Source organism: Diabrotica undecimpunctata, chromosome 8, assembly GCF_040954645.1.
Source record: "Diabrotica undecimpunctata isolate CICGRU chromosome 8, icDiaUnde3, whole genome shotgun sequence".
Classification (NCBI taxonomy): Eukaryota; Metazoa; Arthropoda; class Insecta; order Coleoptera; family Chrysomelidae; genus Diabrotica; species Diabrotica undecimpunctata.
The window spans coordinates 81,530,455-81,550,840 of record NC_092810.1 but is presented as its reverse complement, the minus strand read 5'-3'; the positions used below and the strand labels follow the sequence as shown (position 1 = coordinate 81,550,840).

The 20,386-nt window shown below is 34.8% G+C and overlaps 1 protein-coding gene across 5 annotated transcripts in view; it reads left to right on the top strand.

Annotated features, from left to right (window-relative positions):
* LOC140447715 (uncharacterized) overlaps window positions 1-20,386 on the top strand; it is a 597,936-nt gene that overhangs the window by 98,341 nt on the left and 479,209 nt on the right. For all 5 annotated transcript variants that reach the window (XM_072540522.1, XM_072540524.1, XM_072540523.1 and 2 more), the window contains one exon: window positions 19,734-19,985. In XM_072540522.1, the coding sequence (XP_072396623.1) occupies window positions 19,741-19,985 (245 nt within the window). In that variant the 5' untranslated portion in view covers window positions 19,734-19,740. The remainder of the gene's footprint in view (window positions 1-19,733; window positions 19,986-20,386) is intronic.

Here is a 20,386-nt window from a genome sequence, read left to right as displayed (position 1 = left end):
GAAGCGAAAATCAATAGAGAAGGACTCCTATATCATAAAAGACGCCAAGTTTTGGCATTTGCGGATGATGTAGTGTTGCTGGCAATAGAAAACAAAAGAGCTATAGGAGATAGTACAGAGAATAGTAAAAGCAGCAAAGAAAATGGGACTTTACATAAATGAAACTAAAACAAAATGTATGCAGTGGACAGATGATCAGTTCAGGGATGGACAAAAGTTTAAAGTAGAAGAGAAGAAAGAGCATCATACGAATTCGAAATGGTAGAAAGATTTACAAAGCTAGGTGCAATAATATCACGTAAACCTAACATTAAAGAAGAAATACAAGCTAGAATAATGGCAGGCAATAGAAGTGTACATGCTCTTAGTGGAATGTTGAAAAGCAAGTTTTTATCAAGAAAGGCAAAAATACAGTTATACAAAACAACTATACAACCAATACTAACATACTGCAGTGAGACATGGACAATGACAAAAAATGAACAAGAGTTACTGGAGATATGGGAAAGGAAAATCCTGAGGAAGATATATGGAGGAATAATAAGGGACGGTTTATGGATAAAGAGGTCAAATGATGAGTTAAAGAAATTATATAATCAACCTAACATAATAGGAGTCATAAAGGCACAGAGACTAAGATGGCGAGGTCACCTAGAAAGGATGCCGAACACGAGGACTCCAAAAAGGGTACTAAACTACACTATAGCTTTAAAAAAGAGAAAAGGAAGGCTAAAAAATAGATGGAATCAAGAGGTAGAAAAAGATATGGAAGAAATTGGACTAGAAGGCCAGAAAAGAAAAATGAATAACAAGAAGGAATGGAGAAAAATCACATATCGAGCCAGAGCAGATCTCAGTACATAAAGGAAAGAGAAAATGAAGAAAGAACAAACTTTTCAAGCCATGGGCCTCTAAGGCCTTTAGTGCTATTGTATATATATATATATATATATATATATATATATATATATATATATATATATATATATATATATATATATATATATATATAAGTTCCATTATGGTAGTATTTTCTCCTATTTTCCATGCTCCATTTATGCCAACTGATACTTCCATAGTCTCTGGCAAAAGTTTTTGATCATTTGTATTAATTTTTAACCCTTGTATTATTACATTTTTTTCCTTTCCTTACCAATTTCTCTATTTTTGATATATTTACTGTATTAATTTCCTTTTCTAATTGACCTATTTGTTTTATAGCTTTTTCATTTGTTTCTCGCGGCGTTTTTATTTCATCTTTGTAGTCTCTTTTTTGTTTTTTTTTTAGTTCTTGTGTTTTAGTTATTATTTTCCTTCTTTAGTTGTTTGATTTCATCTCCTGGTCTATATTGTTCTTTTTTTATGTATTTTATATCCATTGTTAATTTCCTCATCATTTTCATCATTTCCATTTCACTTATGTTTTCTTCATCTCTATTTTGCGCTGTTCTCGGTGCTTTTCCCTTAATCAGTTAGCTCGTCATCTGAATTCATTGTTCTTTATTCCTAGAAATGTCCTGTGCTAGAGTTATTGGTCACTGCTTCACGGGCTTAGTTCCGTGAAAACTCACGTACAGTTCAAATTTCTACCTACACCAAGGGCGGCCCGTCGGGGTAGGCAAGGTAGGCACCGCTTACCCTGTTTAACTGTTCAAATGTACAATAATAAATTATTTATTCATATAAATTACTTAATTCAAAATTGTGATTTATAATTTTTGACTTAATACCTACTTAAAATAAAAAAAGCTATTTTTTATATTCACTTCGAAGTTAATTATTTTACGCTCCTTGTAGTAGTAAAAGGCACATCAAATTTTCGCCTGAAAATGGAATAAGACGTATATATGTCTCTATGTCTTACAAGGCTCTGCTTAGGTACAACCAGCACATCTACAAGCTGTGAATTGTGAATATTTTAGTTTGGAAGGCGACTGATCCGGTCGCCTTCGAAGAGTTTCGGAAAGTTTTGTTGTAATCATAACTATAAACATGAATATTCAAAAGAACATTTAAACCATTACTTAGGTTTACAAAGATTAGAAAAAAATACGCAAACTTTTGACAGTGCTTTAGCTGGAAGTATTAGTTTATCCAATAATCCAAGTTATATAATGAAGTTAAAAAAAAATGGAATTTTATTATCATATTTAATTGGTGTTACGATTATTTTAGCAAAACAAGAACTTGCATTTCACGGTCGGGATGAAAGCCATAATTCTTCAAATATGGGTAATTCTAAAATTTTTTTTAATTTAACAGTTAAACACGATCAGGAAATCCAGAATCATATTAAAAAATAGAAAGGGTGTTCATAGGTTTGTCAAACAGTTCATGACGATTTAATAGATTGTCTTGCTGATTAAATTAAAAATAAAATTTTAAGAGAAATTAATGAATCTCAGTTTTTTTTCTATTGGTGATGTCAAACGAAAGAGGCGGCGCGGTGCGGTAAAAATTTGAACTAGTGCCCGTAGGATAACAAAACATTTTGTATTTGGTTATACACACATAACATATTTATAAACATTTTAAATATTATTAAATAAAGCACAATAAGGTATGACAATGTTAAAAAGTAAATGTAAACAGTATTGTTCTGCATCGCAATGCAGTAATTATCGATCGGAAGGAATAAGTATGCACTTTTTTCCTCGTGACAAAAATCTACAAGATCGTTGGGCACAGGAATTAAAAATTGGGAAATCGATATCAAGTGGTATGATGGTGTGTTCACAACATTTTTTATCAGCAGATTTTTTTTTAAGTAAGTTTGCTGAACAGAATTGCAACATTTATTATATATAATGTGCCTACCTAACCTAACCACCTACCACCATACGAGGAGAAATAATTAACAATATACGGTACGCCGACGATACTGTGATTCTAGCTGAAAACATCGACGATCTGCAGGAGCTAATCAATAGAGTTGACATGGAATGCACAAATTGGGGACTGTCGATAAATATTGATAAAACTAAATACATGGTGACCAGTAAAGTGGATATCGGCGCAACCCAACTGATATTAAACCAACAACCGCTGCAGAGAGTTCAGAGATTCAAATACCTTGGATGTTGGATTACCCAAAATCTAGATCCATCCTTCGAAATTCGATGTAGAATTGAACAGGCAAGAAACTCATTTCAAAAATTCAAGCCTCTATTATCCAATAACTCATTAAATTTGGAAATCCGTGAAAAGTTTACAAGATGTTACGTGTGGTCTGTACTTTTGTATGGATGTGAAACTTGGACTTTAAACGCCGATATCATGAATAAAATCGAGGCGTTTGAGATGTGGTTGTATCGAAGGATACTAAAAATTCCATGGACTAGCAGAACCAGAAACGAAGAAGTTCTTCGAAGAATGGGGCATCAACGAACTCTATTAAATATTATTAAGAGGCGTAAACTAGAAGTTTACGCTAGTTTCTTCGGCTAATTCTCAACGGTAAAATCGAAGGAAAGAAATGGATAGGACAGAAGAAACTCTCTTGGTTGAGGAATTTGCGGCAGTGGACAGGTTTGACAGCGGACCAATTGCTACACGTAGCGCAAGACCGAGATCAGTATAAAAATATTATAAGCATGGTAGTCGCCGACGTTCCGTAGGGATATGGCACTCTAAGAAGAAGAACCTAACCAAATATATACACTAACATATATCTTAATTAAAATTTCTATTACAGCTGCAGCAGGGAAAAAGAAACTTAGCGGGGAAAAAGAAACTTTTAAAGAAAGGTGTTGTTCCCTCACAATGCCTTCCTAAAGTAAAAAGGAACTGGTGAATGCTAGACTAATAATAAAACACGGGAATTATTAAGGTATTTGTTTTCAGTACACATATTTGTCCATAAATAAAATAATCTTTTTTTAGGACAGAACTTAAGAGAGAAGTTGTACATGAGGCCTATGCAGATGATGCAATTAAAATTAATGAGTTATCTGCTGCAGGTACATTGAATGCTGTAGGTACATTAAAGGACTAAAGTAATATGGAAGAACTAGATATTAATATGGAAGTAGAACTTAAATGTGACAAAGAAACACAAGGTGATATCTTCCAATTATTCCGAAAGTTTACTATTGTGAATCAATTGTTTACAAGTGAAAAAAAATTCTTACTTGCATGGGCGTTACAGTAGATATATTCGAAACCATAATAAAGAGTATAGAAATAATTTTACCACATTTTCCAGATATAGAATGTTCAAAATTTAGAACAAAAGTTTCATTAACTTTAATGAAATTAAAATTAAACAACACTTTTTATGTTTGGGCCTTTTTTTTGGGGTATCACGTGTGACAGCCTCAAATTATTTTTATGAAACGATTCAATTGATGTCATTTGCACTGAAACCTGCAATTTATTTTCCAACCATTGAGAAAAATAAAGAAAATATGCCAAAATGCTTTAACTCTTATAAGTCCGTAAGATTTGTTCTATATGCAACAGAGGTCGCAGTATAAAAACTAAACTATTGTTACGTAAAAATATGAGTCATAGTTTTAACCTGTAAACATGTTTTTATTCACATGCTTATGTTTTAGATTTTACGAGAGGCGTCTATTTACCTGAATGGAATTTCCAGAATAAGGTCGAACCGATGCGGGAAATCCAGTTTGCCTTTACCGTTTCGCCGCCGAAGGTTTTAGACGTTTCTAGTCTAACAGTAGTGAATATATAACAGGACTTTTTGGAGAATAGAAAACAGTTAATTCTCAAGACGCGCTCGCGAATTTGATTGTTACGTACGGATAGATATAAATTATTGTCAGATAAGTTAATATAAATAAAAAAATAAATTAAATCCATAAGTGTTATAAATATTGAACCTTTTAATAAATTCACAACAAATGGTGGCAGAAGTGAGATCGAACATAAATTAGACTTATAATAATAATACAAGTGAATATAAAATAAATTGTGAAAATGACGACGATTTATGAGCTCACAGTGACGAATTTAAGAAGACATCTCGAAGACAGAGAATTAGCTTCTACCGGAAAAAAGGCTGAGTTAGTCCAACGACTAAAGAACGCTTTGCTAGAAGAAGGACTAGATCCAGAGACTTATATATTTGAAGATGCTGTCATCTCGTCGATTTCGAAATTAGAGAACAAAGTTTCTGGTGACATCGCATCATTAGAGAACAAAGTTTCCGGCGACATCGCTTCTTTGGAAGACAAAGTTTCTAACGAGATTTCTTCGCTGGAAAGCAAAGTCTCTGCTAATATCTCTTTGGAAATCTCTAAAGTAACTTCTGAGATGTCTGCCCTCGACAATAGAATGTCTTCGCTAAAAAACCAAGTTGCTGCCGATATGTCGGCCTTCGAAGAAAAGATTAAAGAGATAGAAAGGAAGATGGAGGAAACCGGGACAGCAGAGAGAGGAAACAATCCAATTACAGTGGAGACAAAAGAAGATGAGACGAAATGTAAGTTGGAAACACGACCGAAATTTGAAGGAAGTGGAGGTACTGTCCATGTGAAAGTCCCAACTTTCGACGGAAAATCATCATGGAACAACTACATGAAACAATTCGAATCAGCCGCAAGAGCAAATGGATGGTCTGAAAAAGAAAAGGCTGTAAACCTGACTATCGCTCTTCGAGGAGATGCCTTAGATGTGCTTCAGACCATAGCCGTAGAGGAGACCGATGATTTCGAACAACTGAAGAAGAGGTTAAATATGCGATATGGACACGAACATTTGGAGCATGTATATCAGTCACAGCTTAAAAATCGTAGACAGAAGAAAGATGAAGCTCTTCAAGAATATGAGGTAGATATTGCCAGATTAGTACGATATGCTTATCCAACAGCTCCCGAAGACATGATGGAAAAATTGGCCGTTCAAACGTTTATTGATGGTCTTCGTGATCATGAAATGCAGAGAACACTGCGATTAGCTCGTCACAAGACGCTGGTTGATGTCCTATCCGCCGCCCTCGAATACGAGTCAGCTACGCAGGCCTCTGGCGGGTACAGTAAAGTTAGGACTGTAAAAGAGGAAGGAGATGAAGATAAACTTGACCAGCTCGTTAATATGATAAAAAGCATGACATACAAGAAAACGAAGACCATCAGATGCTGGAATTGTGGCGAAATAGGACACGTACGAAGCTCCTGTAAGCACCCTAGGTACGACGCAAATCAAGAAACTCACCATCAGGAAAACTAGAACGGGTCAGCCTTAGGGGGGCAGCTTCGATCCAGAACTTTTCCAAAGACCCTCTCATACTAATAGCTTCTTTGAAATGTCGTGAAGATAGTGTATATGTAGATGGAGACATAAATGGTAAAAAGCATACGTTGTTGGTGGATACCGGAGCGACCAGAACCATTATACGCCCGACAGTTATAAACAGCCGAAAGAAACTGTTACCAACGAGGTTGCGACTTCGGACCGCTACAGGTGAAAATGCTAACATTCATGGAGAAATCCAGGTACAATTGGGAATTGGAGCAGAAAAGTTCGTCCATACTGTTATAGTTGCTGACATCGAAGAGGATGTTATATTAGGAATGGACGTAATGAATATGCATGGATTCCAATTGGATTTTAAGAATAAGGTAATCAAAGTTGGCAACGAGGAGGTATTTCTCCATCCACATAATGACAACACTGTGCAAGCAGCCATTACAGAAGATACAGTCGTGCCTGCGAGAAGCGAAACGATCATAGTAGCGCGACTACAGGGAATTGTAGACGAAGGGACACCTGTTATGATGGAGCCTTGGAACCACGACGATGAGGTTGGCCGTGGAATCATAATTGGAAAGGAATTGGTGACTTCGGCTAAAGAAATTCCTGTGAGACTTATCAATGTCAACGACTACCCAGTGACCATAAAGAAAGAGACAAAAGTAGGAACTTGTGTACCTGTGACATCCATAATCCGTCAGGCGACAACATCTGATAATTCCAACGACAAAATTTGACCAAATGGTTGCAGTTGCAGGACAGTCTCTAAATCAGATGGAGAAAAGGAAATTAAGAGAATTTCTTCGGCAGTATCGTGATATTTTCGTACCGAAAGGAGGAAAGACGGGAAGAACTACCGTTGTTAAGCATAAAATTGATACTGGTAATGCTAAGCCAATTCGTCAAACAGCTCGACGATTACCACAGGCGAAAAGAGAGGAAGCTGAAACGATTGTTCAGGAAATGAAGAAAGACGGGGTGATAGAACCTTCTACGAGCCCATGGGTCTCTCCGGTGGTCCTGGTTAAGAAGAAAGACGGAACGACGAGGTTCTGTGTGGATTACCGTTTGCTGAACAACGTTACCAAGAAAGATAGTTATCCTCTGCCTCGGATCGATGACACATTGGACACATTGGCTGGAAGTAAATTGTTTTCCACTTTGGATTTGAAGTCTGGATACTGGCAGGTAGAAATGGACCCAGTAGATAAAGAAAAGACAGCCTTCACCACAGGATCTGGATTGTGGCAATTCAACGTTATGCCATTTGGACTCTGTAATGCTCCTGCGACATTTGAGAGGCTTATGGAAAATGTGTTGAGAGGGTTATCTTGGAAAACATGCCTGGTTTATTTGGATGACATAATCGTCTTGGGGGAGACATTCGAAGATCATTCGAGGAATTTAGAAAACCGTTTTAATCGACTTAAAGCTGCCCAATTGATGCTAAACCCCAAGAAGTGCCAGCTATTTCAAGGTAAAGTCAATTATCTGGGTCATATAGTCAGTAAAGAAGGAGTGGCCGTGGATAAGGGAAAAATCGATTCCATTAAGGAATGGCCAAAACCAACTGACAAACATCAAGTGAGAAGTTTTCTTGGACTATGTACTTACTACCGGAGGTTTATTAAGAAGTTTGCAGATATCGCTAAGCGATTAACGCGACTTACGGAGGAAGCAAGAGATTACCGCTGGGATATAGACTGCCAAAATGCCTTTGAAACGTTGAAAAAGCATTTAATAACAGCACCAATTTTAGAGTATCCACTGCCAGAAGGAGAGTTCATCTTAGATACGGATGCAAGTAATGTGGGAATTGGAGGAGTGCTGTCTCAGATTCAAGGAGGACAGGAACGAGTCCTCGGATATTTTAGTAAAGTTCTTTCAAAACCTGAACGGAATTATTGCGTCACGAGAAGAGAACTTCTGGCAGTAGTGAAATCAGTAGAGCACTTCTATCAATACCTCTATGGCAGAAAGTTTCTAATCCGAACCGACCATGCCGCCCTTAAGTGGTTGATGCAGTTTAAGAATCCAGAGGGTCAGATAGCCAGGTGGATCGAACGACTCCAAGAATACGATTTTAAGATTGAGCACCGGGCCGGAGTTAGCCATAGAAACGCTGATTCTCTTTCCAGAAGGCCATGCCCAGCAGAGTGTTCCCACTGCAACAAAACGGAATCCAAGGAAGCAGCAGTGCTAAGAACGACGATTGTCAACGACGACTGGACGCCTACTAAGATCGGAGAAGAACAAGAAAGAGATCCAGTTATACAGAAAATTCGAAAATGGAAAGAGGAAAACCGTCGACCACCTTGGCAAGAAATATCAAACCTATGCTCAGTAGTTAAGACGTATTGGGCCCAGTGGGACTCATTTATCATGGAAGATGGCTTGCTTAAACGAGTCCTGGAAAATGATGACGGTTCAGAGAAGAGAAGACAGTTGGTGATCCCAAAGAGCAGAATAGCCGAAGTACTTCGTCAGTTACACGACAGTCCATCGGGAGGGCATTTTGGTGTAAAGAAAACCCTTCAGCGAATTCGGGAACGGTTTTATTGGATGAACAGTTCCGACGACGTAAAAGACTGGTGTAAGAAATGTACTATTTGTGCTACGAGTAACGGGCCTGACCGAAAAAGGAGAGCTCCTATGAGACAATATAATGTTGGAAGCCCGTTTGAAAGAATAGCTTTTGATATCGCTGGGCCATTTCCAGAAAGTGAAAATGGAGGCAAGTACATGTTGGTAGTAATGGATTACTTTACTAAGTGGGTCGAGATTTACGCACTTCCAGACCAGAAGGCCGCCACCGTTGCAGATAAGTTGATCCAAGAATATATCAGCCGATTTGGAGTGCCTTTGGAGATACATAGTGACCAAGGCAGGAACTTCGAAAGCGATCTATTCCAAGGAATATGTGATAGACTAGGCATGAAGAAAACAAGAACTACAGCATATCATCCGCAATCTGATGGTATGGTAGAACGGATGAATAGGACAGTTGGCAAATATTTGACAAAGATGGTGTCCGATCATCAGCGAGACTGGGACCAATACCTTCCGTTTTTCACAATGGCCTACAGATCTGCTGTTAACGAATCAACAGGCCAGACACCAGCCAAAGTCCTATTCGGACGCGAAATGCGACTACCTTGTGATCTAGAGTTTGGGTGTCGACCTGGAGAAGATGTAGCAGGTGAAGATTATGTGATCGAATTACGAAGAAGAATGGACGATGTACATGAGTTGGTCCGTTCCCACCTTCAGATCGCTAGCGACCGAATGAAGAAACGGTACGATACACAAGCCGAAAAGGGTTGCTTTAAGAAGAACGACAAAGTATGGCTGTATAATCCCAAGAAGCGAAAAGGTTGTTCTCCCAAATTGCAGCAGTTTTGGGAAGGTCCATACCTCATTATGGAGAAGATTAACGATGTCATCTACCGAATAAGCAAGATTCCGAGGGGAAAGCCGATGATAGTACACCATAACCGGCTGGCGTCTTTCGAAGGTGACCACGACGTAGATGAAGAAGTGGAAGTAAACCAAGTCCAAGATGTGTCTGACCTCACGTTTGAGGAATTCATGGGTGCCTATGGAGGTACCGGTAAAGCAAGACATGGTGTTACCACTGAAGAAAAGCAAGATCTACTCGCGCTCCCCGATGACCACTCGCTGGCCCTTACCATCCCGGCCAGTATCAAAGACGCACCAGGGTTGGCATCCGTCTTTCGAAGGAAGTTTGGTCGAGTTGCAGAACTTCAATGCCAAGTGCCAGCTCCCGGTAAAACCTTGAAACTCCAAGATGCATCACGTTACCTTTTCTACCTGGTAACAAAAGACACTGCCCGTGACCAACCTACCTACCGAGATGTATGGGAAGCCTTACTTCAATTGAGAGAGCACGTACTAGAGTCCGACGTGCAAAAGTTAGCCATGCCAAAGTTGGAGTGCCGCCAATTAGATTGGAGGGTTATCCGAAATATGGTGGAGGAGATCTTTAAAGACACCGAAGTCCAGGTGTTAGTCTGTTGCAATCCGCATAGTTACTGGTGCAGAGAGAAAACCGTCCCTTGTCATTTTTATACAACTGGAAGTTGTAAAAGAGGGTCCAGTTGCCGATACCAGCATACCGCTCCAGTTCTAGTCCCGACAAGGTTCCAGGAGGAACCATCTTTTGAGAGGGGGGCAATGTTACGTAAAAATATGAGTCATAGTTTTAACCTGTAAACATGTTTTTATTCACATGCTTATGTTTTAGATTTTACGAGAGGCGTCTATTTACCTGAATGGAATTTCCAGAACAAGGTCGAACCGATGCGGGAAATCCAGTTTGCCTTTACCGTTTCGCCGCCGAAGGTTTTAGACGTTTCTAGTCTAACAGTAGTGAATATATAACAGGACTTTTTGGAGAATAGAAAACAGTTAATTCTCAAGACGCGCTCGCGAATTTGATTGTTACGTACGGATAGATATAAATTATTGTCAGATAAGTTAATATAAATAAAAAATAAATTAAATCCATAAGTGTTATAAATATTGAACCTTTTAATAAATTCACAACACTATTTAAAATGTAAGGTCATAACATATTCAAATTATAAAAAGACACATACGGTAAAATTCGTTGATTGTGTTGCACCTGCGGATTTAATTTGTTATGTAAGTGCTGCATATGGGGGACGAGTTTCCGATAAAGCAATATCTAATAATGAAAATATTATAAAATTAGCAGAACCATTTATAGATTCTATTATGGTTGATAAGGGTGTGTTAATTGAAGAATAATGCCTTACAAACTCAATTAAATTGGTAAGACCTCCATTTCTTCGGAAACAAAAACAGTTCTGCCAAAAAGAAGCCATAGAAACAGCTTCAATTGCCAGAGCAAGGGTGCATGTTGAAAGGGCTATTCAACGCATAAAATTATTTAGAATTCCACAAAATAAGATTGACTGGACAATGATTTCTTATTTAGATGAATGTATAGTAGTTATATGTGCAATTGTAAATATGTCAAAACCAATATTAGGAACATCTAAATTTTAAATCCACATTGCACCCTGTAATCATAATTCTATCTTGCGTCATATCAATAATAATCCCGTTTACCAACATGTCCTGCCTAATTGTCTGTCCCCAAGTCTTCTTTGGTCTTCCTCTCCTACTCCTCCCATGAATCTGCACTTCAGCAATTCTTCGTATTGGGTGATTAACATCTCAACGTTGAACATGACCAAACCATCTTAACCTATGCTCTCTCATTTTGGCATTAATTGGTGCCACACCTAGACTTGGTGTGGACATTGGAAACTGTAGTGTAAGTTTACTTTTATATTGGTATATAGTAACAGTTTTAAAATAAAGCTGCCTGATATCAAAATATCAGTATCCTTGTATAGTAACTCAGTGGAGTAAAGCATGGGTTTGCGATAAATTGATTTTAAAATTTTTCTTTGGATGACATTTAGTTGTTCCAAATGATTGACATAAGCCCCACCCATCCAAGAATGCCATAGCATAATCTGGATTCTACTAAGGCAAAATACATAGTTTTTAAAATGGACTGTTCTAAAATATTTCTTAAGTATTTAAATTTGTAGAGTACACATTCGCAATATGTAAGTTCCATTGTAAATGACTATCAATTGTAATTTTTTCCGTTTAACTTCATTCAGTCTTATTTTTTTTTACATAAGTACATTCTTGTATTTTATTTTGAAGTGTTACAATTTTAGTTTCTTAATAGTACTCTTAATTTGTTGTAATTAATGTAACTAGTCTTAAATGTATTAATATTTGTTTTAACAATGTTCATATTAAAATTAAGTTCTCCTATTGTACAGAAGTGATCGGTAGTAATATGTAAATATTAAATATAATATTGTATAATTTAGTTACTATTAGGACATTTACAATATGTAATTATAATAAATGTCATAATAGTAACTAACGAAATACTCCTAAGTAAGACTTCAGGTTAGAAAAAGTTAGTTAGTTGAGGTTAGAAATAAATTACTTATTATTTGATCAGTAAACAAATCGTAGTATTGCTAATAATAATAATGATATAAAAACAACCAAGTCTTTTATTTATATGTATTCAGGAAATATTATATCATATAGCTTCAGATTGGAGCAAAGGGCACATCAGTGGTTCAATAGTAAAAGCAAAAGGTTTGATGGTAAGGTTGCTAGCCTCACCAATCATTGCTCGAGTCCCATCTTGAGTGTTAAATTATCTAATCATTATCCAATTTACTATGAAAAGCATAGGTGACAGAACACATCCCTGTCTATCTTCTTTTTTAGTATTTATTTGTTCGGATAGTTCACCTTTGTACTCAACTCTTGCAGTACATTGGTCGTAAAGGAGTCTTTTTGTAATAATATATTTGTCCGATATTCCGTAGTGTTTCAGTATATTCCACATCATGTTTCGGTTAATCGAATCAAACGTTTTTTCAAAGTCTACAAAATTAATAAAAATATCTCCATTTTTTTTTCGTTACCTCTTCCAAAATGATTCTTGAAGTGTTTACATGATATATACAAGAGTTGTTCGGCTGACCTATATTGAGTTCCATGTCCCCATCTTACAATTCTGCAAAAAATTGAGTCCATCTACCTGCTACTTTTTTTTGTCTTTTAAGTATATCTCCTTCTTTCTCTTTTATTTTTGTAGCTCTCTTCAGTCTTTTTGTTATTGCGTGTAGTATCTGTGTGTCATTTTTTGCTCTATGTGCAACCTTTTGTCCAATCTAGCTCGCTTTTTGACTTCCATGTTTTTTCTTTGTAATCTTCTTTTAGTACTCTTCATCTTATGGTTAGGAAATAATGGATAAGATAAAAACTCAACAATTTATTATTTCTATTTATTAATTAGCAAGTCATCTTTATTTTTTAACAATAATGGTAAATATAAATCAAAATAAATTATATTTAATGTATTAATTAAATTAAATATGAAATTATCATCCCTTGAAACTTCAACAATGAGACAATTGTCCTCTTGCTTTGAATATATGCATAATTTTGCTGTTTTCAAATTACACAGTGCAAGTTCTAATTGTATTTGCCCATAATTGGCATGTTTATATATATATATATTTATATATATATATATATATATATATATATATATATATATATATATATATATATATTAATATATATACAGGGTGGTCCTTAAGTAATTGTACAAAAAGAAACCGTGGATTCGACACCTTAAAATATTACCATTTTAGCCAAATTGCTTTAATAAAATGTTCATATTAAGAAAGATACAGGGTGTTAAAGTGGAAATTTAAAATTTTATTTTTCGCTATTATAACTTTTATGTTTGTGAACATTTATGTATAAAAATTTAGAACTAGATACTATTGAATATCAGAAATTATAATTTGATGCATACTTGATGATGATAGAGGGCACCACATATGTGGTATTCATTTGCACTTAACTTTTTTGCTCTTCAAGTTACCGGTATTTGTGATAAAAAATAATAAAGATACATTATTTTAACAAAAAAAAGGTATACTTGTTAATAATTTCAAAACTCAACAGTTTTCGAGATAATCGCATTTTACACATCAACTGCATAATTCTGATTTAACGCAATTACTCCAGGCAACGAAAGAAAATTAGAGAAAAACATCAATAAAATAAATATATCAGCAGGATAATTTAAGTCGTGATTAAATTAAATTAAACTAATAGATTAAAGTCGTAATCAAAACATTTTTTTTGACAAACCAAATTAAGAAAACGTTAAACTAAATAATATTAAACTTATGTCAAAGTAAGTGTTCGATATGTCCACTATTTTCTTTATCACGACACACATTTTAAACATGAATTTTAAATAAACGTATGGTTTGGAACCATTGGTAATTATTTTTCCTTGTTTATTATCACCTTGTAATTTGAATGGTGAGATTTATTTACATTTTTTATAAAATGATTTTATTGATTTATTGGAAGAATTGTCATCAAACTTAAGACGAAATATGTGGTTTATGCAAGATGGTACATCACCACATTATAGAGAGAGTGCAGTGAGAATATACTTAAATACAACTTTCCTGAACGTTGGATTGTTCGTGGTAGTCATATACCTTGGTCTTGTGGTGAGATATTAATATAATTATTTAATTCATAAAAATCCCAAAATAATACTTATTATTATACTCATAATACTTATAATAAATACTGCAGCAGTTTCTTTAGAAACAATGATGCTATTTAATATGAGACGATATTTTATGGAACATATTGACAAATGAATTAAAGAAAATGGTGGACATATCGAACACTTACTTTGCCAAAAAGTTATGTTATTTTATGTTTAGTTTAACTATTTTTTAATTTGGTTTTTAAATAAAATGTTTTGTTTATGGCTTTAATTTAGTAAAAAACGTAAAATTTTTTATGTAAAATCATATTCTGTTATTTTGTCAAATCCAATTATTAATTATCCTGTTGATATATTAATTTCATTTAATATTTCGTTAACTATTAACTTTAATAAAGGTATTTTATAACAAAATTCAAAAGTATTGATGTTTTTGTCTATTTTTCTTTGGTTGTCTGGAGTAATTGCGTTTAATCAGAATTATGCAGTTGATTTGTGCAATGCGATTATCTCGAAAACTGTTAAGTTTTGATGTTATTAACAGGTATACCTTTCTTTTGTTAAAAAAATGTATCTTTAATATTTTTATCACAAATAGCGGTAACTTGAAGAGCAAAAAAGTTAAGTGCAAATGTATGTGGCATATGTGGCGCCCTCTATCGGTTACATCAAAATAAGTGTAGAATCTGCGGTTTCTTTTTGTACAATTACTTATCTAAAGGTCACCTACCTGCATACTGTCACGAGCCGCCACTGACCTACACTCGTAATTCCTAGGTAAAACTCACAATCACGCCCTGCTTATTTGTTTATAATAAAATTATTCAAGACTTTCCACTTCTATTTTTTTCCAATTTATTTTTACAGTTAATATTTATTTAATAAATATTATTTGTTTTCTTGCACGAATACACCACTCACAATATTGTTTTGATTATTTCCAATGATTATAAAACCTGTTTTGTTTATATTATTCGTTATCGATACCAGTTTTTATCACTATATGTATACACTATTTTATTTCCTTATCGTTATGATTGCTTTGTTTCGATCTTTTAACTGTATAATGTAGTGTTTCATTTGCGTATTCATATTTATATCGCGTACACAAACGTTTCACCACTTATCTGCCCAAAAATTGAATTAAGATACGAGCTAAAACACTTTTCTACGCCAGACACGCACCGAATCTATCATGATACCTAAGCATTTTAATGAGCTATTGACAATGAAAAATATGAATTTTGCGTATAAAAGATCAACATGATAATATAATACAAAAAACAAATAATGCTCGATTTATGTAAAATTGAATAATATTCTTAAGAGTAACATTTCTTTTGTAAAAGTTCCTTTGCAAATTACTTACTATCATTAACATAATCAGCCAAATATGACCATAAACTGTTTGTCCTAATTAGCCTATAATAACCTTCAATCTTCAGTTACGGTGCCGAAACATGGACATGGACAATAAAATCAGAGGATAGGAAAAGGATTGACGCATTCGAAATGTGGTGCTGGAGACGAATGCTACGCGTCTCGTGGACGGAGCACAGATCCAATCAGTCGATTCTCGAAGAGCTAAAAATTCAGACCAGACTCTCCTCTCAGTGTCTTGCAAATGTTTTAAAGTTTTTTGGCCACATTGCGAGAAGAGACAATGACAACTTAGAAAGATTAATTGTATGCGGAAACGTAGAAGGACGTAGAGGCAGAGGACGCTCACCTATCCGATGGTCAGATCAAGTACAGAAAGCCACTGGAGAGACGTTTTCCGAGTCCATGAGAGCAGCCCAAAATCGCAAGAGATGGAGAGAATTGACAGCCCGCATTGTAGGAAATCACGATCCTCAGCAATGAGGAAACGACAAGAGAGAGAACCTCCAAGCATTTAATTTGTAATTACGGATGGGCATGGGTGAAAGTGCCTTTGGAAAACAAAACTACACTTGAGGATTTAGTCCGACTTTGAGCAGAGAGCATGGAGTCCCATAAATTTAACTGGTAGTGTTGAATGTTTTGTGTGTTTTTTACAAAATACGGAACAAATTAATGTGAATGCTGCTGTAAGGCGTACTTCCCTTATGACTGGTGTTAGCGAAAGAAGCTTACAATATCAAAAAAGAAAAAAAAAACGAAAGTGGAACATTGAAATCGCCAAAACAAAAAAAAATCAAAAAACTGGTGAGACAAACCAATTCTAGAATATTCACATATGACGAGGTTGTAAGAAGTTCTCTATGGAGAATTGTTCAGTGTGAATTTTTTATGAAAAATTTGCCGCCATACTTAAAGTGTGTAAGTACATAACTTTATACAAGGTAATGAGAATATACTACCGTTCCCTCTACTTACTTTATACATTATTCTGAAAGTAATCGGATTTGTTTACCTATAAGAAACGTGGCCGAGAAGCATCATGGTGAAGCGAGAGGATGGACGAATTATTCTTGGCACCGTAATCAATTAAGAACTATACGACGTTTGCGAAGAGACGATTGAAATATCGTATATTTGGACGAATCGTGGGTTAATGTTGGCCAATCTGTTAATTACACGGTGCGATACCACTGTACAGAACAGTCGCGATGCTTTTCTCAAAGGTTTAAGTACTGGTTTAAAAGCAACTACCAAACGGGGTCCATGATATGTTTTATTGCATGCAGACTTTTCAGGAGGTTTCCTTCCTGTCACCAGCATGGTTTTATGACAAAGAAAAATGATGGAGACTATCCCGATGAAGTGGATGCCGCATGTTTTGAGTCGTGATTTAAAGAGACGTTATAACTAAATTTACCAAATAATGGTCACAGGAATGCCATTGTAATGGATAATACATCGTATCACTCGCGTAAAGAGATATTCCCTAACAATTCCTGGAATAAAGCTGCAGTCAAGAAATCACTAGTGAAAAAATACATTTTTTTCGAGAAGTGCTATTTGAAATCCGAGCTATACTTTTAAAGATGAATACACTAAGTATAATCTTGATGAATATGCTGCACAATGCTTCTTCCATATCATTGCGAATTAAATCATATATAAATAGTGTGGAACCAAGTTAAGCGATATGCAGCTACCCATAAAACCACTTTTAAAAACGAAGAGGTGCACCAGTTGGCCGAAGACGGTTTTGCACGCGTACGTACAAACCAAAATTGGCGCAATTATATCACTCATGTCGTTAAGAAAACGGAAACTGAGATGTGGACCTGAGATGGCGACATTAGTATAATTGAATATCTGTGAGTAACCTAGATTCTTCTGTAACCAATGGAATGTATTTATCATTCCAATCAGAGTATGAGCTTTTTGAGTATTGGGCTGGGTGCACAGAAATCAAGTAAGTTTATCTATTTTCCGTTGGAAAGCTTTTCGATAACGTATACTTATTTTCGATTTCGATAATAACTATACCTAGTTTTTCTATAATCGATCGACAGTTCCCGAAGGTCTCACCCTGTATAGCTATCTAAAAATGTAATTTAAAATAAACTGCCAGGCATAAGTTAGGGATGTAGCTAAATATTAAATAAACAATAATACAATAATTATACAACTGTATAAATCAATTAAGTCACTTATCTACATCAACAATTAACACTATTTTTTGATTTTTTAATTCAGAAAAATAAGTAATTAAATTAAATTAAATTTATAAGTCGTTTATAGTTTATTACCCCATGAAACAAAGCCGAAAAATCACTTGAAAAATCGAAAAATTAAACGACGCATTCTAGTAAACTTAAAAACTAAACTAAAAAAATTAAAACGTTTACCAGACAACTTTCTTGAAAATACTTAGAAATTCCGAAATAATTAGAAATACCGAAAGTAGCATGGTTTTCAATTGTTTATATAAATATAAAATAAACAATAAACACATTTTTGTGAGTTTTTATGTAGTTACTACATTTTCAAATGGCTGTACAGGCACTTTGTCAATACTTAGAATGTTTTTTGTCTGACTCTCTTTATAAAGCCTCAAATTTTCATGTTTTTTTTAAATACTATAACAATTTTTAATGTTTTACATACAAATATTTGATGCAGAATGAAGTACTATTACCATTATATTGGCAATATCCCTAACTTATGCCGAGCAGTATATATTTGTTAGTTTAATGAAGTATACAATTTTAAAATAAAATTCCGTGCCTCTTATTTGACTCCTTGAAGACATATATTTGTAAATATATGTATTTTATAATAAATATCTAAGATCCCTCTGTTTTATTCTAGTTTGCATTATAAATTAAAATGAAACAAAGTAGTTTTACTATAGAGCGTTTCACGTTAAGAAAATAACATTGCGGAGATAGGGCCATGTATTTCTTATGGACATAAATTAAATTTCCACAGACATAAATTAAATTAATGTTTTTTAACGTAATTGGCCAAAAGTGCCCATTCGAAACAAGAGATGAAAAGTAGGGAAAATGATTTTTATTAAATAAATAGTATTTACAAAAGATAATTTTATTTTATCTTATATGTATTAATTATAGTAACGACAGTTTATTTGTTTTTCGGTAAGAATACCATATACCATGAATCATAGAAATCAGTAGAAAATATTGCTTAGTTAAATCATGCACTTTGCCGGCTATTACAGATTTAAAAGCAAATAAACGGACCGCTTGGAATGCATACATATATCTAATTACTAATTGCAACTTAAAATAAAAGTTGTGAGTATGTCAGCGATTTTATGTCGTTCTCTGAGACTACATAATGATAATAAGGCTTTGTGGTTCTTCAGTTGTTGTTCTGACTTTACAGTTAAATGTTAATTGAAAATGGAAATTCGAAAAATATATCGACAATCTAGTAAACCGCATGCCTGAGAGTTTTGGCAACACTGATTTCCATAAACCTAATGTTATTTTCTTAACGTGAAACGCTCTATAGTAATAGAGCCCCGCCGTAAAAATCTTTGTACGGTTATGTACGTTACCATTACTTGGATATATTTGTGCTACCAAGCACATGCCGTGAAATCCGGCAAATGCACATTCCTATCTTAACCGCACTGCACTCTCAGTGTGAATTTCACTATAGACAGATTACGACTTTGTGTCGTAAATTGGTTAGAAGGCTTATTTTTTAGCTTTAGTTTTTCAGTACACAGATGTCAGACTTGTATTTATTGTTTAAGCATAATGTTTGGTATATAATTGATTTAATTTGACAACGGTGATTTTTTTATATTTTTAACCTTCCTTCTCCTACAGTTTACCACGGATTTCCTAGTAAAATTGGTTATTAGATTTACCATTTCCCAACTTTTAAGAAATTAGTATTTTGACGTTATGTGTATTCTTACTTTTTAAATATCAAATATGTATATCAAATATTAAATAACTGTTTTTTGTTTCAGAAATTAAATGGCTGAATCGTGGCAGGCTCCTCCAAAGCAGGGCCTGTACGACCCGCAGTTCGAAAGAGAAGCGTGTGGTGTTGGCTTTATAGCTGCTATTGATGGTAAACGTCAAAATAAAATAGTGCGCGATGCTCAACGATTGGCTGTATCTATGAACCATCGTGGCGCATGCGCCTGTGATAACGATACCGGTGATGGTGCCGGAGTACTTACTGCTATTCCACATGATTTCTACTATGCTAAACTCAAGTAAATATCTATTAAGGTTTTTATAGTTTGTTTAATGTTTGCCTGTTCTGAAAACATAAATTTCCACATGTTTAAATTAAATATTATTTGAAGTTAAATGTGTCGATAGCTATTAAAGTAAACTGTATACCCAAGCTTAATCAAGCCATTCAGAGCGATGCTGGGAATATTTATATTCCACCATGCGTCAACAATTTACCCATATCAATTACCATCATTCTTGTACTCATTGCGTCGAATAAGGACGATAAATATACGAAGACGGTTGCGTCTCGATTTAATTTGAGTCTCTTACCACTCCCTAACACGTGTTTCTGGGTCTACCCGTCATCAGAGAGAGTTTGTAAGAAGAGTCAAACTAAATCAAAACGCACCGACTACTCTGGCAATTATAGGAAAAA